At 36.7% G+C, this 23914-nt stretch overlaps 1 protein-coding gene across 3 annotated transcripts in view; it reads left to right on the top strand.

Moving 5' to 3' along the window:
• Positions 1 to 23914, top strand: part of PKNOX1 (PBX/knotted 1 homeobox 1) — a 47339-nt gene that overhangs the window by 5975 nt on the left and 17450 nt on the right. Inside the window, exons 1-5 of one of the 3 annotated variants that reach the window (XM_014938092.1) lie at positions 3211 to 3976; positions 4896 to 4979; positions 8434 to 8583; positions 11275 to 11402; positions 12578 to 12749. In XM_014938092.1, coding sequence (XP_014793578.1) covers positions 8533 to 8583; positions 11275 to 11402; positions 12578 to 12749 — 351 coding nt within the window. In that variant the 5' untranslated portion in view covers positions 3211 to 3976; positions 4896 to 4979; positions 8434 to 8532. Of the gene's footprint in view, positions 1 to 3210; positions 3977 to 4895; positions 4980 to 8433; positions 8584 to 11274; positions 11403 to 12577; positions 12750 to 23914 lie in introns of those variants that run through there. The other 2 variants (XM_014938091.1, XM_014938093.1) reach the window with 2 other exon arrangements.

Genomic DNA, 23914 nt, shown 5'->3' with positions numbered 1-23914 from the left:
AGTGAAAATGCTGGAAAACTTACATATGCTTACATAAACTGCTTGCTAACATTGTAAAGTAATGCATGTAAAGCAATAAAGGCATAGTGAGATTGGTGGTTATTCTGTGTCATCTTTATGAAACTGCAAAGTATAAACACAAAACAAGATTAATTTTAGTCATAGTTTATTGGGTGCTGATACAAATCATGATTCAAATAGGATTTCCCGTTGCTTTGGTTTAGTTTGCCTGGAAGGGTATGACAAAATTAGTATCTCCAGGAATAAGAGATTAGCTACATCCACAGTTGTGTGGATATTCCAAAGGCTTCAGTGGCAAAGGAACAGAATTGTGCCTAGCACGTACGCAAACCTGTTGTTCATCCATATGGGGAATGCTGGGGAAATGTGGAGGGTCGAGTTGCCGGTTTTTGGTTGTGGTTTGGTTTTTTTGTTTGTTTGTTTTGTGATTTTTATTTTTGGTTTTTAATAATGAAATTATGTTTAAAAAATAATTAAATATCATTTAAGTAGGAAGGTTGTATCAGAGTCAGTTCCAGCTGTGGAATTGCTGATATGTGCCCTCTGGTACGTAAGAGGTTTTTGGTAGTCTCTCTAATGTAGTCCTCTTACCACAATAGCAGCAAGGCAGATACTACACTATCTTCTTGGTTTTGGGTCTAAAATGTTGTGATGACAGCACATTGGGTGAATACTGAGGGCAAAAAAAAATACTTCCCTGTCCTGTGGCAAGTAGACGTGTGAGGAATCATGATGTATATGCTAGGATTCACAAGCAAGAACCATAAAATTTCTTCAGTTTGCAGTGTTAAGAATACAGGAATGAAAAACTGTAAAGGAATCTTTATTTACTATGTGAATATTGGGGATGAATGAGGGAGTGATGGGAAATATTTTTGTGCTCTCTCATATCCTAATCCCTCGGAAGTCTTGGAGCAATTAAAGAAGGGAGGGTTTCCTTTCCACTGAGTTTTGTTTTCCTTGTACCAAAATTTCTGTTTAGTCCCCCTAATTCCTTACTATTACTTTATGGAGCTAATAAAGCAGATCAAATTACAGTGTGAAATGGGTAGGAGAAACTGAGATACTGCAGTAAGTTCCTTGAATTTGACAATCTTTGGATAGTTAGAAGAATGAAGTTTTAATTTTGCAGGAGGTAGAGCAACCTGAGGATTTCGTTCTGCAATGCTAAGAGCTACTTGTAGGTAGGATACCTAGCATACTGGGATGGCATTATTTTATGACTAGGTTGGATAGGATTTCTCATCTTTCTCTTCCTTGTGGTTATTACATGAACCATGAGCATGAACATGATTATGCTTTCCAGGAAATATGCTGGTGTAAACGCAAGGGATGTAAGCAGAATTAAGGAGCTGAAGTTCTTCAAAAGACTTAGATGCCCCTAATTCTGTTTTTGTTGTTGTGCCTTGAGAAATTTATATTATCTTATGCATTCTTAATATCCATTTTATCGGTTACTGCATATGCAGTTGTAGCTTGTAAAGTGGCACCTTTTTTACAATATTTTTATTCATATTTGGTACCTGCAAATAGGAGAATTTCCAGAATTCATTTAAAATACTGAAAGCAGAGTTTACACAAAGAGTTAATTGCTAAAGGACACAGATCTTTTCATGAGATGGCATGTTGTTTGTCATGTTGTGTGACGTTGTGAGGTGATGCTTGGAAGATACTCTGTGATATAAATACTTAGTATGGCTTGTTAAGTTCTGAAATGGGATATATGAAAAGAGGATGCTATGAAAGATTAATGGGACAACAAAGCAGTGTATATAGTCTTAGAGAGGTCTTGCTAAATAAAGTCAGTGTCACATAGTATATATGTTCAAAATCCTACAGACAAAGGTTGATGATAGCTTGTAGTGTAGACTGTATTTCTGAAGAAATTTAACCTTAGTGGTGGCTTGTAATTTATTTTTAATTTTCAGTTTCTTAAAGTATAATATGCATTTGGTTTTTTAATATAATCTTATATTCATCAAGATTAATATATAAATAACATTATTGCACGGCAAAACAATAAAGGGAAAAATGTGACATGAAGTAAATCTCATTTTACTGCAGCCAAAAATTGGTTTTGTGGCTTTTTAGGGCTTCTCTCCCAGGGAAATTGACAGCATAACTGTTGTGTAATAACTGTTTAGCTATATCTGTGTAGTGCAACTCCCTGAGGCTGGTATTGTATTCCTGAACAGGAACATCATCTTTCTAAAAGCATAATATTCTAAATAATGACTATGCTTTGTAAGTACATGAGATAGAGGAAATGGAAGCCACCTTGCTGCTGAATGAGGAGTACATTCTCATTGAGCACAGTTTTAATAAAGTTGTATGCATCAACTTCATAGTGATTTGTTTATCTTAATTTTACTGAATGTCTCTTCGTAGGCAGGTTGATGAAGGTAGGCAACCACTGCAGCAAAGGTAGAATGAATCCCTGATGGCATGTTGACATATATACTCTACATATTGCTTCATTATTATTATTTGGATCTATAAAAATATAAATGTGTTGTGATCTTAATGTCTGCTAATATGTTTATATGTGAATGCATGCACAGGTCATTGTTTCTTTCTAGCTAAGATACAAAATGAGAGAACGACCGAACAGAGGGTTCTTCTACACTTGAATGAACAAGGTCATATTTTAAGTTGTAGTAAAAAGTTCAGTTGTGATACCCTTTTTAAGTGACAAACCAAGTTGGCCTTGGGTTTGGTTTCATAGTTAAATATCTTCTTTATTAAGATAACATGACTTTAAAGATTGTCTGCAAGAATAATAAAGGAAAAAAGGAATTGGCAATAGCAATTCCAAGTTTAGGCTCCACGGTGCCTTGGTATTGCCTCCATCCTTTAACAGGTGTATCTGCTCCCTGTTCTTGCCCCACTGTGATAGACAAAAGGACATAACATGCAAGTTCAGATCTCTTTTGTTTTATTGTGTAATATGTTTTAGGTTAGACTCTAATCTTAATTGCTGACAGGTGTTTCTTGGAAGGAGGTAATATGACTGCAGTGTCCTCTGGCTCCTTCTCCACCAAACCTTTTCCTCTGCAGTGTCTTTCACCTTAGCCTGTATTTCTTCAGTACCTCTTTCCGCTCTCGATATCTGGATATGCTGTCTAGAAACTTGACCATTTCGAGAGTTTCAGCTGAATGCTTTGCAGGCAAGGGCTACTTCTTCATTCATGAAATATTTTTGACTGACCAGATCTGACAGCAGTGGCACTATTGTTTCTTTGCTGCAGTAGTTTCTGAATGAAGGGAGCAGGTTTTTCAGATTTGTGATGGTGAAGCAGTTCTTTATGTCTGAGCAGAGACAAGGAATAGATAATCCCAATTTATCTGGCAGTGACCTACATTCAGAAGATGCTATGAATAGTGAGAAGTTCTCTATTTGAAAATAGCCCAGCAAGTTGAGGTGGGTGAAAATGTGTACCAAAATTATAGAAGATAGAAAGCATGCGAAGAAAGGAATAGGAGGGTCCACTGTCTTTTCAGAGCAGAATTAAGAAGATGCAAAAATGAAAAAAGCCCATTCTTTGGGGATGTAGTTATTTGACAGTTTAAGAGAAAGTGGTAAGAACTTTTAATGTGTCATCTGCCAGTTGAGGCATCAGGACTAGGTGTATCAGTTTGGACTGAAATTCCTTCTAACTCAGTATTTCATCTCTAACCAATGACTGAAACTTACACTGCCTTACGGCTCCTCAAAGTATCTTTCTTGCTTGTTGAGAGCTATGTTTCATGAACAAGAGGTGATGTCTATATTGAATGTCTCTTAGGATGCACTTGTCTCAAAAACATTACTTCTACACTATGCATGGATAAATTTGGGGTCTCAAATTCAAATACTGACTTCATTTCACTTTCAAAAATGTTGGAGTTGCTTTCATTCCAGTTCTTATGCAGTTGGCAAAACTGGGAACCCAGGAACTTTGTGTGAGAAAGTGAGGTAATCTGATTCAAGATCTCAGCTGTGTGTATTAGCCATCAGATGATTTTAGATGGACTTTGTCCAACATCAGTGTCTGGACCTTCCCCCAAGATAGTTTTGCAGGGTTTTTTTAGTGCTTTTCAGCAGTTTGTTTTCTAAATACATTTTCACAACCTTTGCTACTTTGCTTTCAAATTATTACTACTCTTTAAAAAGTAGATTTAATATATCAAACAGGTGCTATTAAATTACCACTTAAAATTACTGTAATTATATTTAATTTTTGTAAAGCTTTTTAAAATTGCGGAATAACCCTGTAGCAGAAGCTGTCTTCACAGAACACATGACCCTAATAATGGTTCACACCTCTTGCTATAGTCTGTTATTTTTTATCATGTAGTAGATTACTTGATCATAGCCATCATTAGAATTCCATGTTAAAATGAAAGCATGATTATGAAGGAGATTTAGATTTTTAAAAAGTCTTTCACCTTTCTTAGTTTCATGCTTAGTTTTTACAACACTGATGAGTTATTCCTATTTGCATTTTGTAGTTTTATTTTTGGGATGTGTCTTGTCTAGTCTGAGCAGACGGACGCGGAGCCAGAGAGTAAAATACAAAGGCTGAACAGCAAGCAAGTTGGCAGTCCAAACGTAGCTTTCTGTTAGAGGTACCAGCAAAGACAAAGATAAATATGGAGAATGAGTGGAATAACGTAAGGGAAAGTTCAAATAATAGCATGGGATAGTGGGTGTGATTACAGATTATTAAAAATGCCAAAAAAAATTTTGCAGAACCTGCAAAAAAAAAAATTGACTTTAATTAATCTTGTGGAGGGAACCACATAATAAATGTAAATATTTTCTTTAATCGTTGTCTCAGAAAGTATATTCTATGTTATTGTCTCCTTCTGAATATTTCTCTGTTGGTTTTTAGGTTTCTGTCCTCTACGTTGTACATCAGTGGGATTCCCTCTGCTGGAAAAAAATAATGTCTTCTTCAACCCATTGAAGGAAAGGGGTGAGCACCTTTCTCATGGCCAATATTTTATCATATTTAGAAAGCAGTGTGCCCTGGAAGCAAGTACCATTATGTAATTTGATGAAAAGTGAAGCCAGTTCTAGATGCTTTTCATGTGTCAAACAGGCTTGCTGTTTTGATTTTTGTTTCTTTTTAACTTTTTATGTGAATATAAGGGTCTATGTAATAGAGCAAGTGCCAGGACTGAAGTTAAATAAGAATGAACAACTCACCATGCTGAATCTGCCAGTGGTCCATTTCTCTCTGAAGGACTTCAAAGGAACGTGTGTAGGGGAAAATTAGAAGGAACGATTACTTGTTAACAAGTCTGTTGGGTAGTTTCTTCACAACCCTAAGACAGTTAGTGGTTAGTTTATACCCCGAAGCATAACTATTTATATCTCTTACAAACATCTGTTGTAGCTTGTATATGTTAAATATGATATTACTGAACTCCAACAGCTTACTTGCACCTTATGTTAACATTACTGGGTGGTCCCTTTGCTTTTAATTATGAAGGAGTAAGTAGAGCAAGTGAAGAGTGATGTATGTTAAGTGATCACTTTGTGTACATGTTTCAGCTCATCTTTAGTCTCTTCTCTTAGATACTCCCTAATTTGCACAAAGTCTCCACGCTTCTAATTACAATTACTCCTCTTAATTTAGTTTCCTTTCTACTCTACGTTTTACCTTCATACTTATTTTTATTAAAGGCTTGAATTTTTTTTTTCTTTCACTTTGTTTTGCAGAACACAATGCTTTTATGAATTCCCTTTTGCCACAGATATTAATGGAGTTTCTGATTGCAGTTCATGCATCAGCTTCCAGTTTACATGACCTTAAACATTTCCTTGGGTTTTCCTCATGCTTTGTTTTCAAAATAAATAGCATGAGAGTTAATTCTGTTCTGCATGAAGCAGACTGGCTGACTCTCTCAGCTTCAGGTTATTTTTTTTTAATTTGTAACTCTCTGAATATAACACAAATATATAGTTTTCCTTCTTCTATGATTTCTTTAACAAAGAATAATTGGCTTTTTTTAGAGCTAAGTTGTCTAGAAGTCATGTGTTCTTAGGCCCACTTCAGATACCTTAGGCCATACAGTATTTGGTATAGCTGTGCTGGTAAAAGATGGTCCTGCTGTGAGTTGATAATCGCCACACATGAGCCAGAAATTACCACACTAATAGGTCAGCCAAGAGCAGGGGTTGTATGAGTGCACAGCAATGTGCTTCAGAGAAAGTCAGCTGGTTTACATCATAGCCACCTTTAACAGCGGGTTGAACGAGCCTAGCTGACTTTATGTAAAAAGGATCAGAAATCATTCACATGTTCTGTGGGCTCAGTGGTAGAGCTGTGGAAGTAATTAGCTCTGGCAGGGTGGCAGTGATGAACATCTGGGAGCGACACCAGCCTCATCTAGCATCATTGTTTGCAGAATGAACATCTGCTTAGGCTGTGTATCTGCTAAGTAGAACTGGATGTGGTATCCTAAATTAGGTTATAAAAGCTGAATGTGTAAATACCTTTTCAGTTATTTTTCTTAAAGTTTAACATAGTTTGTCTCTTAACCACTACTGGGTAATGAGAAGATGTTTCTCTTCAGTGAACCAAAGTAATTCCTCAGTAATTGCCTCAATTTAAGTGTGTGATTAGCTCAATTTGTTCTTCTTGATTTGCAGTAGTTGTCTTCACTAAATCTCATCAGTTGCTATCTTGCCTAATAGCTTAATCTTCTTCTAACGTAATTATAAGTCAGAGGGGAAGTTGTTATGGGAAATAAAGGATATACCCATGTAGAATTCTTCCCAGCCATTCCCCTGGGAGACAATAGGGCAAAAGTCCTTCCTGATTAAATAATCTATCGATCTAGCTCAAAGCTGTGCACCTCTTTTTTCCTTCATGTAGCCTGAGGGATTTCCAGATGTGGAACATCTCTTCCTTAAGGAAGGGTTGGTCCAGCTTGTCTGATTCTCCAGAAATTCTTGCCGTGTCCTATTGTCTTCACCAGTTTACGTGGGTTATCTTTGTTGCTTCCCTCTCCATGTTGCTCTTTGTGTCACGAATATGATCTCACATCCTTGCTTAGCTCTAAGATAGTCTTCCTCCTCTGTGACTGTTTTACCTTTTCTTATTTCCTCCTTTCTGACTAAGAACATGATCTTTCTCCTACAGCCAGCCAATTTCTTTAACAGCATTTTGTGAGGCACTTCTTCAGCTTCTAAACACTCAATAGTGTTTACTCTTTCTTGTTGATCTGTTCAACCACCCTGCTTTTATTTTTAGAGTCATACGTAATAGTGGTATGCAACGGTGAAGGAAAGATTTTAAAATAGTTGAAAAATTGTAGTTGTTTCAGATCTTAGACTGGTGACAATTCTCATACTTAGTTCTTTGATACTGACATAAGTGGAAAAGAGCAGAAAACCTGGAATTAATACCTGGATGTAATCTTTGTCAAGACATGAGCTCTGTCTTCTTTTTTAATATGAGTATTTTTTCATAGTAGCTAAACATTAGGACTCCTATGTGTCAAGGAAAATTGAGTTCTATGGTAATATTTAATGGTAATACCTTAATGAATTATGTGGTTTCAGTTGTAGTGGCTGCTAATCTGACAAGGAAATGAAATGTAAATTAGTAATTTGATGGATAAATGATCTGGTGGTGATGCTATGCTAAATGTTTTGGGTTTTTTTTAAATTACTGAATGTCTAACTTGAAAAAAATGTTTAACTCATCTGGACACAAACTCCAGCTAATCCTTAGAGAGAGTAACATACATAAATTTATTTCTGTTGTAAATCTTATTACAATTAATATTTTTCAAGTCATCAAATGTCTGTGAAAATGAGACTTCTGAATTCATAGGTCGCTTTTCAAACTATATAATCACATAGGTCCAATTCTTTAAAAGTTCCATTCTTTGTTGAGCCTTAAATAATTTGGATGGCAGGTTGCTGATGTCAGAAGTGATTTGAGACTTCAGTTTCTAAAAGTAATTTCAGGCCCTGACTTTAGAATGTGAGATTTGTACTCATAAGTAAATCAGGTATTCCTTAACGCTTTTTACATTTGGTTCATTGGTTGTAGACTATTGTTATTTCAGTTGCAGTAATGCTCAATGTGTTGTTAGCTTTTTCAAAACACAGGAACATTGATCTTTGCCTGTTTATAGATTTTTATTTGTTACCTTAGAATAAGTTAGTTAGTTTAGTGCAGAAATAAAAAGTTCACTTGAAGTTTGTGAATGTAAAAGAAACTCAGCCTCTTAATAAAAATCTTATGTTAAAATATGAAATGATACCATGAACTTTTTACTGATGAAATGTGCTGCATTATCCAACTTATATTTTCTTGTTTGTTTGAGAAATGCACATAGTTATCATTGTAAATAAACTCACTGATTTTTGGGGCGGAGGTGTGCATAAATCTTTCTTTTTTCATCTTTTAGAACTGGATTCCAGGTGGTCACTTTTGTAACTGACTTTTTTTTTTAAAGAATATTTGTTCATACTTATGATGATTTGACATAATTAAAGTTTTATTAACCATGATGGCAACACAGACATTAAGTATAGACAACTATCAAGATGGACAACAGGTAGGTGTGGTGTTTTTTTGTCTCTGAACTAAATACCGTTAGCAAGAGAAAAAAGGTAGTGACTTTTTCCTTAATGCCTGGTTTGGCATTCTTTAAGTGTCTGTTCTGGTTTGTAAAACAGAATCTTTAAAGTGATAAGCTGCTATTTTTTAATACTTGAATACTTATTAAAGGCTTAGTTAATCTTTTCATGACTTTGCTTAACTTCTGGAAGAATGGTTTGATAAAGGGTTTTCTTCTGAATTTGTGCTAGATGATTTGTGGGCTGTAATGTTCCTGTTTTTAGGAGAGTCAGATGTAATATCTGTAATATTTTTTTGTATATGATACTTCAGTGTTCTTATGTGTCTGCAGATAGATGACATTTACGCAACACAGTCATAGACTTGTTGGTCTTGAACAAGTGAAGAGTAAATTTAGTAATCTAGGGTTACTACTGCTTTGGCTACGTTTAAATGAATGTAATTATGTTGCAGGCTGCAAACTGGTAAAATGTTTGAATTCATTTTAATGAGGTTATTGATTAGAACTGCTAATTAGAAAGCTGGTCAGTGGGCTTTCAGTTTCTTATTTCAGTTAAAGAACAGCTAGAATCATGAAACACACTCACATATGTCTGGTCATGGTGTGGGTTTTTTTTGTACAACAGGCTGTATATTGCAACAATTTGAATTGCTAAATTACAATACTGTTAAATGGACACAAATCATACCATTGGTCTGTGCTCTGAATACCTATTTTTACATTACTATGTGTCAGCCCTAAGCAGTAAATACAAGTTCTTCTGTCAGCAGATGGCAACAGTGGTGAACAATCAGAAGAAGCAACTTTTCCCATCTCTTATGTTTATTTGAATGCAGCCTGGGATTATTGCAATTCTAATTTCTCTTGTTCCTCTTACCTACCTTACTTTTACTTTATTCTTCCAGGAAATAGTTGCCATCCTGTGACACACCAGTGAAAGTAATCCATGTTTTTGTAAAGAATGTATTCGGAGAGAGCATTTTCTTTCTATTTGTTTTGTGTTTTAAGCTCTCAGTGACCCAAGATAGGCGAGTAATTTGGGTGCCTGCTGCTTTTGTAGTTTGGAAATGGCCCATAGAAAGTAGCTTGCAGTTTTAAGTGAGCTATTTCCTCCTTCTAGTGTAAGAGAGCCCTAACTGAACATACTCTCTCCCTTCAGACTCTGTAGATGTGTGGCTCAACATCTATAATCACTTGAGTCATCCCCTTTTATTTTGCTTCTCCTTGTCATTAGCCAAGAAATTAATCCATTAATTGCATCTTTTCTTGCAAGCATTCTGGCTAAAAATCATCTTTGCTTGCTGATGAAGCTTTTTGCAATGGAGGCTGCTCTGCTGGGTAGGATATGCTGGCATTTTCTCAGGTTCTGACTTTGCTAGGAGATGGCTTGGCCCTGACAGGTAGTAAAAGCACAAACCTTTTGGTTCTCCCAGACTTCTTGTTGGGAATAGTATAAATACCTTGTGTTTATGTTGTGTGGAAATAGATTAAATTTTGTCAGAGATAGGTTCTCTAGTAGTTTCCAGAGGCCAGCTCTCCTCTCAGAATGTTCCTGTGAGTGATGTGTTACATACATCTCATGGGAAAAGGGGGCAGAGGATTGCATTCCATATCACTTCCTTTCTGCAGGTGTCAATTCTGGCCGCCTGGTGCTATCTAGAACAGTCTCTGTCCTCTACTCAAGATAAAACTTCTTAAGGTTAAAGTAGAAAAAAAAAAAAAAAAAGATTGCAGTGATTTCTTGTTTTTGTACAGATGTTCCTAATGTTCAAAGGGGAGAAAATCAAGGAGTTTGGGTTGGGCAGTGGAAACTATGACTTTCAGAGGTCAGGTTCCTTTAAGACATTTTACTCTGAAAGATACTTAGCTGGACGTGATGGGAAAAACACTTTCAACACCTCCAAAGCACTCAGAGCATTAGCAGCCACCTAGTGCAATTTAGGTGCTCAGTAGTAGCTGTGGCTGTGTGTTGTTTTTTCCAGTGGTGGCAGATTGTGTAACTATGTGTTAAATGGATTTGTAGAAGCAGTTACTGTTCTTTTCTCCAGTAGCTTGATATTCCTAAAATAATTTGTTAGTACAATATGTGAATTTGAGTGGTAAAGCTCAGGCAGGGGAGGTTATGCTCCTGATTATTGAAAGATTGGAGGGATACAGAATATTTTCGTTTTTGGTAAGAAAACGTGTGTTTTAATGGACAAGAAAAACCTAAGGGTCTCTTTTCTTCAGTATCTTGATATAATGTACAGTAAGAAATAAGAAAGAAAACTTAAAAGTAGAAGCTTTCCTTTTTGTTGTTTTCATCGTAAAGGCTTTTTATGTAGACATGCCCATAAATCTTTTTGAGCAAAAATTTTCTTATTTTTTGCTGGCTTATTCCAAAAATAGCCACTTCAGAAACAAAATGCTATAACAATTTACTAATATCTGTCATTCCCATTTTAAAGCCGAGTGCTGAAACTTGAAGTGACCTTTAAACTGCCCATCAAAAAGTGTTAAGGATTAAAAGAGGGGTTTTGTTACTGCGATGGCTTTTTGTGTAACTGCCAAGTCATACCAACCTTCTGGCAATTTAGTAGCCTTGTGCATTGCTATTTCCTTAGAAAACAGTACACTTATTTTACATCAAGCATACAGATTTTCTTATAACTTACTCTTTTTCTACAGATGCAAGTAGTAACAGAGTTAAAAACTGAACAAGATCCCAACTGCTCTGAAACTGATGCCGAAGGGGTGAGTCCTGCCCCTGTAGAATCTCAGACTCCAATGGATGCAGACAAGCAGGCCATTTACAGGTAGTAATGGACTTGTGTTCTGTCTTTTGAAGGGTAAAGAATAGAGGAATTTTATTTATTTATTTAATAATAAGTAGCTTAAGATCAGATGATCTCTTGGATAACTGTTTGCAGGGAAAGAGTGAGATCAAATTACTTCACTGTCAATTGTCAGCCAAGAAAAAAACCCTTCCCTTTAATGCGGGGTTCTTCAATTTTAGTATAATTATAAAAGATATTCTAAAGGTGGCTGCCTTTAAAGCACAAGTGAAATGTAGTAAGCTACTCAGGCTGTTGAACTGTGGTCACTATGTGTTAAACCATAGTTTTTAATGTAATAATTTTATTTTATTTTACTTTTTAGTTAAGTTGATTTTTATTCCCTTTTCTTTAGGGATAACAATCTATTGCCCAGTAATTAGCTCAAACAGGATTAAATGTTGATGTATAGACACACTAATTTGAGATTTTCAAGTGCTAAATGCTGTGCTAAGCAGTATGCCCGGTTTTGATGAGGTTGTGTTCTTTCACTGTAAATGCTTTGTAAACACAGAATTATTACCAGTTTGCAGGTTAAAAAAAAAAAAAAAAAAAAAAAAAAAAAAAAAAAAAAAAAAAAAAAAAACAACAACAAAAAAACGCAACCAAACAAAAAAAAACCCTGAAGCAGAAAGATGCATCCACTCATTTACAGGCTTGTCTTAACAAAATCGTCTTCTGCTCTGAACATGGTTTCACAGGAGGCCTCTGACTACAGCCTGAATACTATTCTCAGTTCTGTAAAATTATTTGTGATGTATAAATAAGGCCCACATTTAAGAAGAAATTAATTTTGTCAGACTTTAAATCTGCATTCATCCTCATTTCTAATGCACTGTATTAATGTATCTCTTGCCATTCAGTTACAGTGAATAAAATAGTATGTCATAGCTTTTTTAGCTTGTGATTGTTCTCTTTATTTAAATATTCATATTCTACTGCTTTATATGCCTCTAGGGGGTGTGGTAAATCAAAAAGAAAAAAATTCCAAACTTCCATCATGTTTTGCTATAGCCAGTGGTGTTATATGCAGTCTCTTCCGAGACTTGTCTTTGTTTCTTACATGAGTGACAGTTACCTTACATGAGCTAGAAGTCTTATTTTTCACTGGTGTACATACAAGATAAAATACTCATTTATTTTAACTTTTATTCTAGGCACCCACTATTTCCCTTGTTAGCACTATTATTTGAAAAATGTGAACAATCTACACAAGGTTCAGAAGGTACAACTTCTGCTAGTTTTGATGTAGATATTGAAAATTTTGTAAGGAAGCAGGAGAAAGAAGGAAAACCCTTTTTCTGTGAAGATCCAGAAACTGATAATTTGGTAAGTATCAGCTGTTTCATCTATTTCTGAAACAATCATTGCATTGTGGTGCTTATCGTTTCACTTCATATGATTCTTCCTACAAGAGATTCTTCTAATGCTGAGAAACGCTTTTTTAAAAATTTCTTCTGACCCCTTTTTTCCATCTTGTCTGTAAGCCCACATTGGTCCTTCACAGTTGTTTCCCATTCTAAACTGGCTGAGATCAGAGTATTGGAGACAAACAGAAACATATGCTTGCCATAGCTAGGTTGACTCTGCAAATCAGTTCTGGAGTGTCAAGACATATATTTATCAAAAATATGTAATCAGTAAAAGTTTTTTCCGGCTGTTTTTTTTTTTTTCTTTAATCAGGGTTCGTCCAGTTAACATGGGAGAAGAGCTGTTATAAGATGAGCTTAGAAACTCTTTAAAATATACAAATGTTTTCCTGCATGTCACTGTCTCCTTTTGGCTTTCTGATACTCCTTCCTGTGATGAAGCTGTGACTTCCCCAGTCCTTTAGTCTCCCTCTCAAATCATATATCTGGAGAACACCTCTATTGGCATTCTAGTTTCTAAATTGGCTGTGTTTGTCTCTTTAGAGTGACATTGCAAATAGATTTTATCATATTCAAGAGTGTTAGAATTATAGGAGTCAAAGTGTTTTGTTTCATTTTTGAAAACCTGTTTCTCTAAGGTGACTGTAATAACAGAAGTCTTCGTCTTCGATGCAACCTCCTAGGAGAAAAGGATACCTAAAATACTGACATTCTCAAACAAAATTAAAGTGATGGGAGGTTGTAAACAACAGAAATAGCAATGGTTTAAAATTGATATGTAAAAAGATTTATGTGGGCAAATAATATCCTGTGTGGGAGGCTAAGGTAAGGTACCTGGAGAAAACTCTTTAATAAAACAAAGACTTAAAAATAAATCTGAGATGCTGTTTAGGATTGGCAGGAGTGTTGCATTGAACAGCATGTTAGGAGGGGCACATTAAAAAGAGGGTCACAAAAAAAGGAGTCAATTTTGGCTGCTTTTGCAAGCAGCCTAAATAGACATTTTGCATAACTTGATTTCTTTCCAAGCACTTTATGACCAATATTTAGTGTACTTAAGTTCTGGGAAGATAGTATTTAAATAGTGTCATGGAAAATAAAGCTACAAGAGTCTCTATGTATAATTAGACCAGTGTGAGAGTAAAGAAGGCAGAAGACAGCACGTTCTAGAGCGAGGCAAGATTTTACATCTCTAGCTAAAGAGACATAAAAAGTTACCTTCTTAGCTTCTTGTTCTATCCTTTTAACTGTAGGTTACAGTGCCCAGGTTTGAAATACCTTTATACATTGCATCAGTGATCTTAGTCTATGTATGTATACAGTCACCTTAGATTAAATCTTCTGCAAGGATGGATCAAGTTCACTTTGCACTAATCCACCTGCAAGAGTCCCTTCAGGAGATTCTCTTACCGCTTTCGCTGAGGAGCTCTTTGTCTTACAGAAGCTTTAATTTTCCGTTTGGAAACATTTTGGGGCTCAGATAAGGTTTTTGTTTTAGAAGGTGGCCAGAAACAATGCCTTTCAGAATGATGGGAAACCAGCTAGAGAAGGACACATAATATGATACATAATGATACTCTAAGTATTAGTGTAAATATTCTCAGTTTATAAATGAAGAATTGAAGAACAGGTGTTGTCCTCTTTGACCACAGTTACAACTAGAACAGAACTGAACCCCCAAAATTTCAGTTTAATATCTTAATCATTAGATCTTTGTGAGGAAATTTTGATGCAGCTCACCTGAAAATATTTATTTGTACAGGCAGTGACTTAGTTTTCTAAGAAGATAGAAGCATTGACAAACTTACTTAAACAGTGCCATGAATAAACCCTGTAGCAGAATGACTGTTGTCACTGTAGGAATTAAAAATACAAAAGAAGAAAAATAAAGGTAGGGGGAAATAAATGATAATTCTCTTCTTTAGTTACTATCCTAGTGCCTTAGTGTGAGCAGCAGTGGTGCAAATTTGGGAGCTGGGGGGAAGTGCATTACTGAGGGAGAAGGAGATAAATACTTTAGACCTGTTAGTTTCTAAGGAAGACTAAATCCAGGCTAAAAACTGCAGTTTACCACATATGCTAATTTGCACATGTACAGAATCTCGAGGGACCTGTGGTTGTTAATTAATTGTGCACAGAATTCTTCAAATAACGTACCAGTTTCAGGATCTTATGGTTTGACCCAGGTATCTAGAAAGTTGACTGTCAGGCTTATAATTTTGGAATTACTTCTTTATCTCTTTGTAGTATATTTGGGGTTTTGTTAGTGTTGTCAGTGACCCCTTTGGAGTGCTTCTTGCACATCAGCGGTGAATTTGAAGACACACATAAAATTTTCCATGGCTTGCTCTTCAAAGACTTGTTTGAATGTACTTGCCTCCAAAACTTTACTCAAAAATGAGAGATAGTTCTGTTCTGCATAAAGCAGGTCTGCTGACTTGCTAAGCCTCAGGTTATTTTCTTCATTTGTAACTTTCTGAATTCAACACAAATATACTGTTTTCCCTTATTTCTCTAATCTCAGTTTCTTTTCAGAAGCACATATGAAATCTCATAGTTGGAATGTAGTAGTTCTGGCTCAGTGGATGAGGAAGGAGCAATGGATATGTTTTATCTTGACTTTAGTAAGGCTTTTGACATTGTTTCCTATAACATTCTCATAGACAAACTGATAAAATATGGATTAGATAAATGAGCAGTACGATGGACTGAAAACTGGGTGAACTGCAGGGCTCAAAGGATGTGGTCAGCAGCATGAAGTCCACTTGAAGGCTGGTCTTTAGCGTTGTACTCCAGGGACTGATACTAAAACCAATACTGTTTAACATCTTTGACCTGGATGATGGGACAGACTGTACCCTCTACTAGCTTGCAGCTGTTGCAAACCTGGGAGGAGTGACTGATGACCAGATGGCTTTGCCATTTTTCAGAGGTACTTTGTTGCTTTTGGAGAAATAGGCAAACAGGGATCTCAAGGGGTTCAGCAAAAGTTCAGACAGGTCCTGTACCTGGAGAGGAATAACCCCATGCATCAGTACACTCTGGTGGCCAACCAACTGGAAAGCAGCTTTGTGGAAAAAGACCTGACGGTCCTGGTGGACACCAAACCAAATACGAGACAGCAGTGCATCCTTGCAGCAAAGAAATTCAGCATACTTAGGCTGTGTTAGGAAGATCGTTTTCAGCAGGTCAAGGGACATGATCCTTTCCCTCTACTTGGCACTGGTAGGCCACATGGGGTGTTGGGTACAGTTCTGGGCTCCCCACTACTAGGTATAGACATCCTGGTGTTAAGTCCAGCAAATAACCAAAAAGATGATTAGGAGACTAGAGCATTTCTCATATGAAGAGAAACTCAGTGAGCTGGGACTGTTCAGTCTATAGCAGTGAAGGTTTGGGGGGGGATATTGTCAATGTATCTAAATACCTATCTGGAAATAAAGAAGACAGACTCTGACTCTTCTCAGTGGTGCCCAGTGAAAGGGCAAGAAAAATTGGACATAAATTGAAACACAGGAATTCCCATTAAAACATAGGAAAAAACATTTTTACTGTAAGGGTGATTAAATACTGGGGCAGGTTGCCCGGAGAGATTGTGAAGTCTCCACCCTTGCGGATAGTCAAAACCCAATTGGATGTGGCCCTAAGCAACCTGCCCTAGTTGACCTTGCTTTGAGCAGGGGGGTTGGATTAAACAATCTCCAGGGGTCCCTTCCAACCTCAATTTTTCTGTGGTTTTTGTGAGCCTTCAAAAATAGGTTGCCCAGAGATCCTGCATGCCTTGGCCTGCTTCACGTGTTTCTGGCTGTGCACAAACATTCTATCAATTATAGCTTGCTTTGGTTGTAGATGGGTCTGCTATGTTTAAATAGCCCTTATTGCTGATTTGGCCTGTTTGTGATTTTAGTAGTGACAAAGTCTCTTGATTTATGTGGTACTCGCCTTTGTTGATGGGCTGCACAAATCTGGTTGATTTTGCTTATGAGGATGTATTTGCTTATGTCTTGTATTCTGTGGCTGCTGAGGTCAGTACTATCTTAAACGGGAACCACATTGCAAAATCCAAAATCTTTGGCATTGAACTCCTGTTTTGTAGTAATATTGTTAGCTATGACTTTCCATTACTAGATACCAAATGAAATCTGAGTGCAACTTGTCCTCTGCCTGTCCTGAAGGCTGGGTACTCTGAACAGCTGACATTCTGACAGGCTGTTCATTTTGTAAGGGGCAGTGAACAGGAGAGTTTCTGTCAAGTTGTGAAATAGCTAGTATGGTTTTCAGCTTGAAATACTGGTGCTTGCAGAGAGAACTCTGTAGCTTGTTAGTTTTCTCTGCCTTGTGTCACGTAAATATATGCATTCTTATATAGATTTAAAATCTCTTTTTTGTAGAGAGGGATTCTGATATTGTGCACTTTTGTTACATATTCTGTTCTTGTTGCCTTCCTTTTTAACTCCAGTTAAAAAGGAATCCAGGAACTCCAGTTAAAAATCAACCATTCATTCAAAAGGAGAAGCTAGTAAAGACTGCTAATTAGAACGAGCCAGAAGAGTGGAGCAAGTAGGCCAGACAACTACTTGCTTTCCACCTGTGCTCTTATCTGACCCCAGCAGAATGAAACAAATACAGTGAAAATGCTTGCATGGTAGCAATCATTCAACTTGGAGCCAGAGTTAAACTGAGATGAATTGAATGTTACAGTACTATAAAGAGCCAAATTCAGGTCCTATCTGAAAAGAGTCACAGGCTTGCTTACAGTAAGGAAATTGGCCACTAATTCAGCTGTTTCAGGTTTTTTCCTTTTACTTCTTTTGGAAGTGGCATGAAGAACTCAACTACACTTCACAGTTTTTGTGACAACGCTTAAACTAATGGCACCAAAACAGCGGAATATCATTTCAGGCTCCATACAGGCTAATGGACTAGATAACAGAAGTTGTGAAGGGTCACAGATACCGATTGCCAGAATTGTAAGGGGCCCTACAATGCTTCACATTATGCACTCAGTTGAAATGCCTTGAGTATTCCAAAGGAAAAGTTTGGTTTTAATCCAGAGGATCACAGAATATTAATCTTGATGGACCAGGCATTAGATCAGTCTGACCAGAAAGGAAGTTCATTAAGAACACTGTAAGGTTGTTCTAACTTGAGTAGCTCTTAATGAGCTATGATCTAGATTACCTTGTTACTTTGGTATTATGGTTCCCGTTCTAAATTAATTGTTTTTTCCTGCATTAGTAGTATAAGGGATTTCTGCACTGGGAAATGCAGGTAGCATCCACCTGATACTTGAGGATATCCATGTATTGCTAAGCCTGGCCTGTAAACCAAATTTCGATCTTTTTTTATTATCTAGATGGAAGGATTCTGTTTTTTTGTAGTTAACCACTCCAGCATTGTCAGTTGGTGATCTTGAAGCATCATGTTAAAGGGTTATGGTCAACACAGAGGTGGTGTTACTAGGCCTTTTGCAGTGTCTTTCACAAGTCTGACTTGCAGACACATGGTCAAAATAAGGTATTTGTAGTGAAATTCATGAGAACATTTCTATAAATATTGATGGGTTCTGGTTCGGTCAGAACTTTGGTATTAGGCTTCAGCATGTTTAGAAGAGTGAATTTCTCAGAAGAGATTGTAAGAATTTGGAAAGAGATGGAAAAAATGGTACTTTCTTGTGGAAGGTTCTTTTTCCCTTAAAAGAATTTATAAGGTACTCCATGAAATGACCTGGATTAAGCTTATTTTTAGTTTGATTTACTGGTATGTTCCTACTCTTTTTTTTTTTTTTTTTTTTTTTTATATGTGCATTCATGTAATAGAGTCAGCAATGGTTTGTGTTCAAAACCTTCAGCACTACAAAAACCCACAAAACTGTGTTATGGCTTCCCTGAAGCGTGATGTTTCAGTTGTTTTCTCTTTGTTTGAGAGGTGTGTAAGATGCCTCTTTTCCTCCCAAGAAAGAGTGTATCACAGGAAAATGCAAAGATCTGTTGAAAGAAAACTGAGATGTTTCAGTGCTAGCTCCTGGACAGATTTTATCAGCTTGCTCCGAGATATAACAATCTTTGACATTCTAGGTATGTCTTTACTTTCAACACAGAATCATCTTCCAGTCAGAAGAGGTGGTTGTTTTTGGAATGAAATTGTTCCAGGAGTTCCAGTCCATCTCTAATAAATACACAAAGAAAGTGGTTTTTCTGTGGTAGTTATGTGTTTGCTCTTCAAGAACTATTGGCCGCAAAAAGAACTTTGAAACTTTTCCCTTCTAACTTCACTGACTCTGACCAAACAAGTTATACTGTTCAGGGGGGTAAAAGCAGAAGGTACAAGTTTATGATTTTTTGCAGTAAATATTTAGTTCTTACATGCCTAACACAGCGTATTATTGGAGCCAGAATTATCCTCTGTCTTGGAATAAGACATTCCAAGGTTTCTTCTACAGGCTTCTTCTGGTTTTCAACAATTTTACTCTTTTCTGATTCTTGGTCGCTCATGCTGTCCATGTCTCCATTGATCTTTCCTGAACTTGATGTAAGTGCTGATAAGCTGCAAGAAGTGCTGCAGACCTCCCATTTTCAAATCCTAATTCCTGCATTAAGGAAGTGGAAGCTGAAAGTTCTGCTCATGTTCTATTTACTAAACTGGAAGTGTACTTTCTTCCCCAGAGCTTTAATTTCCTCCTTATCTTTTTGGATTGTTACTTTGCATCCACCATAGTCCTTTTATCAAGCAACAGTACCAGAAGAGATGTGTTTGCTGATAAGAACCAGATCTTGGTGGTCTGTATTGCTAACTACAGGTTCACAATGCACATGCTTCTTTCTGGAAGCGTGCTCAGCTGTATCCCCATAACATGGAGTATCATCTGTTGGAGGTCTTTGCCTCTTAGCCTTTGACGTCTCTATCTCATTTTCACAGATAAAACAGATCATGTAGCGAAGCAAATTCTCTTTGTTCTCCACAAATATTCTTTTGTGCTTAGAACTTCCACGGACAGGTTCATCCATGTCTAAGAAGTTGTTCAGCTTGAGGGTTTGCAGATAATTTTTAGAGCTTTCACAGAGGTGTCAAGACATTTAGGAATTAACATTTCTTTGTTGCTTACTATTAAGCTAGCCACTGCAGAAACATCAGGTTATCCCAGGGTAGTTCCTGTCTCTTGCATAGCTTCTGTTAAGAGTAAACTCTTGCCATATATGGGTGGCTTTTTAAATTTCCCCACATTCATAGAACCATAGGATAATACAAGAAGGATTACAAGTTCAAGAGGTCTGTAGTCCAACCTCCTGCACAAAGTAGGGTCAGGTGTGAAGTCAGAGCAGGTTATGTATGGCATTATCAAGTCTAGAAACAATACAAAACAAGGGGTGTTAAATATACTCTCACTTTTGTATTTGAACAGGACACTGCCTTTTTTGAAGACCCCCAAGTTTTTTGTTTCGTTTGGGGTAAGGATTTTTGGTTCAGTACCCTCTTCTCAAAGACCATCCTATTGAATTTTTAGTCAATTCAGGAAAAGTTTTAGTGGTGGTAAAGCCAGCTGATGTCATTTGAATAGTCTTGACTGAACTGGCCATGCTTTTGCATTTCTGAAAAGTTTTCTTGCCATTGTAATGTGCAAAACTGTCTCAAAAAAACTCTAGTCATACCTTTCCTAGCTATGTCTTGTAGCTGAGGATTCAAAATAGGGGAAATGAAAACAAAATAGCCCCTCTCCCAGAGTTTGTGTTCTTCCTCTGAAGACATAAATCACCCCAGAAATGTTTGATCAGGAAAACAGGTGAGCTGTGAATGTACATACTTTAATTGGTTTTTTTGCAAATGAGAGGTCATTGGAGTGAGATTACTTGTCAGTACATGGGCATCCTTCCATATATGTTGTCCATATATGTGTTTTCAGGACACATAACATAAGCATATAGCAATCCATAAAAAATGGTGGGTATGAGCTGGGGATTATGACAAAGGTAGTGCATAGCGTATTCTATGCCCTTTGCAACATGTGCTTGAGGCACTAAAAAGACAAGATGCAGGCACAATCTAAAGCATTTTTAGGGCTAAAGATGTCTCCAAAGTTAATATATGATACATTTATATGTGAATATGATCTGGATAGCAAGAAGTGGAAGCTTTCCAATAATCTTTCTTTCTTTGCTTAATAGTTTACCATTACCTTTATTTACACCAATTTCAACAATATACATGTCTCATGGTTACTTCTGTCTTTGTGCATTTCTCTGAAATGATGCTCCAGGTTTATTTCTATAGCTGAAAAGGCTGAATCAATTGGATTATAAAAATTCATTGTTCTGTGGCATATTCTACTCAGTAGCACTAAATAACAAAAACATGGTTGTTGAAGATTTTAAGTTGTGCCTTTTACGAACCTAGGAATGAAATATTACTACTGCTTGTATCTGTCTGGAAACATTTCTTTGTATTACCTTTGTTCAGCATGGGTGATTTTATTAGTAGTTCTTGACTTTTTTATTTTTTTATTATTTTTTTTTTAGTTTCAAGGAAAAAGTGAACTTCTGTGAACAAATTTAAGCTTGGTCCTCCCAGTCTGCAAGAGAGCAGGAACCATATGGTCACAATTAGTGTAGTTGTAAATGAGTAAATAAGTCCTGGTGACAGGCATGGCATATTTACAAAGTTTTGTTTGCCTTCCTAACCACAGTAGCACAGCTTCCTGTAAGAGTAGTGTGACTGTGTGTGGCTCTGCAAAAACCTGGATAGTGTTACTAGTTCTTGGTTTATGGTTATTTTTGACTTTTAATTCAATTTTTACTTTGAGTATCAACCATCAGTTTGAAACTAAATCTAAACTGGAGAAACGACTTTTATTTTTCCTCCAAACAAATGCTGATTAAATAAGTAATAAAATATGAGCAATGGTTTAAGAAAAAAAAACAAAACAAACCAAACACAACACTCCTGACTGAGCAAAACTAATCACTAATATAGTCAAGTATTATGTGCCCAAAGGCATATTTTTGTTACCTCATTTTAGCTGAATGCTTAGGGCATTCATTAATATATATGTTCTGTGTTGGTCTGCCACACATAAAAAGCTCTGTAATTTATCTGTAATTTAAGCTTTTTTGTCTCTGAAACTCTTTGGCTGTTGTAGTATTACAGATTCTAATTATGAAAGGAGCAGAGTATCTTTAAACTTAACTTTGTTTTGTGTTAAACGATGGAAATTTAACTAGATTTTAACTTGGTTGTATTTAAAGGTACTTAAAGACAGTTTAAACAACCATCACTGCTAAGGGTGGTTTTAGGAGATTGCTGGCTTACATACCTCAGCACTGGGCCATTGCACTTACTCTTTCAAAGGCTTTTGGTGTCATAGGTCGTAAGAGCTACCAGATTTTAATTTGGATCAACTGCCTCAAGTCTACAGCTCAGATTTTTCTGCAGCTGTGCTTTTAAAGATACGGGCTAGGGGTTTATGCTTTGTAGCCCTGAGAGGGTATAAGATTTCCTTTTTTGTGACGACAACTTTTTTTTCCCCGTCTTGTTTATTTAAACATACAGTTGTCTACACAGGGTGAGTGTCATACAACTGGAATACCTTCTACTGAAAAAATAGGGAAAAGATCTGTTGCAGTGAAAGCTAAAGCCATCATGGTGGAGAGGAGAGTGCACACAGAAGTTTGCCTGCCTTGATCTCCTTCAGGTGCTTTGAACTAAAGGCAACTTCCGCTTCCAGTTGGCTTCTTCAGTTAAAAATAATGAGTGGATTACTTAGTAAGCTATCATTCTGGTCATTGGATTCAGTGCTCTGGCCAAGTAAATGACCCTTCATATTGGACAATTTTTTCCAAAAAATGCAAAATCAAGCTCTGCACTATGTTTCAAAATTATAATCTATTCAGTTTCATAAAACTGAAGGATATTTTTCTTGGAGATCTAGCATAGCAAGTAGATGTTGGGGATGGCATGCTAAATAAAAAATAAAGTAATTACTCTTGCCAATGTGTTATGTACATACTTGAATGTCCTGGATTTCCTACTGCTTCATAAAAATTTAGGCCATCTGGATTTGGTTTTAGCTTTTGATCTCCTGCCCATGACCCTTACAATCACCCAAGCTATTTTTATGCAGTATGTAGTACCATTAGCTATCCAAGCTTGTGAGTCTTTTTCTTGCAGTAAGTCTAAGTATTCTCACACCACATATGTGTCTCCTCTACTTCAATTTTTGTTTAAACATGGATTTGTTATTGCGTTTAGTGCTCTGTATTTAATGGTTTGTGTTTCAGAAATGGTCTCCTCACCTGAAAGCTCTTACAAGATTTTACTTGAGAGTTTTTAATCTTTGTCATTCAATTGCAGAGGAACTTCAAAACTCTAGGACTGAAGAGCTGTTTGATTACTTTAAGCTTTATTGAACAATGTGACAAACTTTGGGACCTCTTTATTGTAATTCTATAGAAAAATAAAAGCTATTGTGTTTTTGTTATAGGCCAGATGGCAAGCCATTTCCTGTATCTTTCGCCTTCCCTAGCAATCTGTGTGACAAATTTATGCTCAGTCACAGAAGGGGCTATCTCAAATCTGTATGCTTCTGGTTTTCTTGGGTCAGCGTGTAATGTGGAACTGAACCTGATGTTTCTGATATGTAGCTCAAGAGGACTGTTGCTTACTAAGCCTGGTTCAGCTACACCTTCCAAATAATACATGTGGATGGGATTACTTCCCTTCACTTTCGATCATGTGTGGTGTATGACCCAGGGTTGTATGATGGGGATGAAGATCACATGGACGTGCAGGCTCATTCTGTGCTCCATGTATGCCTTAAGTGTGCTCTGTCTTCCGAATGTGTCACATGTGACAGAGGCAAAGATTATAGTGTTTTGTTTTCCCTGTATGGTAGTTTACTTACACAGTAGAAGGGTATGGGTTTTGTATGTAAACATGTTCCTATCACATTTCAGGAGCATAATGGTCAGAGCTGAAGAACTTTAGTCTGCACTTAGCAATTAATAACTCTGCTTTAATTGAATGGAGTTTGTTACTGGAAAGCAGTCTTTGCTTAAATCTCACATTAACACCAACTTGATCTCTTCCTATGACCATGTGACCCCCTTTCTCGATGAGGGGAAGGCTGTAGAC

This window comes from Calidris pugnax, unplaced genomic scaffold (genome assembly GCF_001431845.1).
Source record: "Calidris pugnax isolate Ruff unplaced genomic scaffold, ASM143184v1 scaffold25, whole genome shotgun sequence".
NCBI lineage: Eukaryota > Metazoa > Chordata > Aves > Charadriiformes > Scolopacidae > Calidris > Calidris pugnax.
The sequence above is the reverse complement of the archived record's forward strand: the minus strand, read 5'-3'. Positions and strand labels throughout refer to the sequence as shown.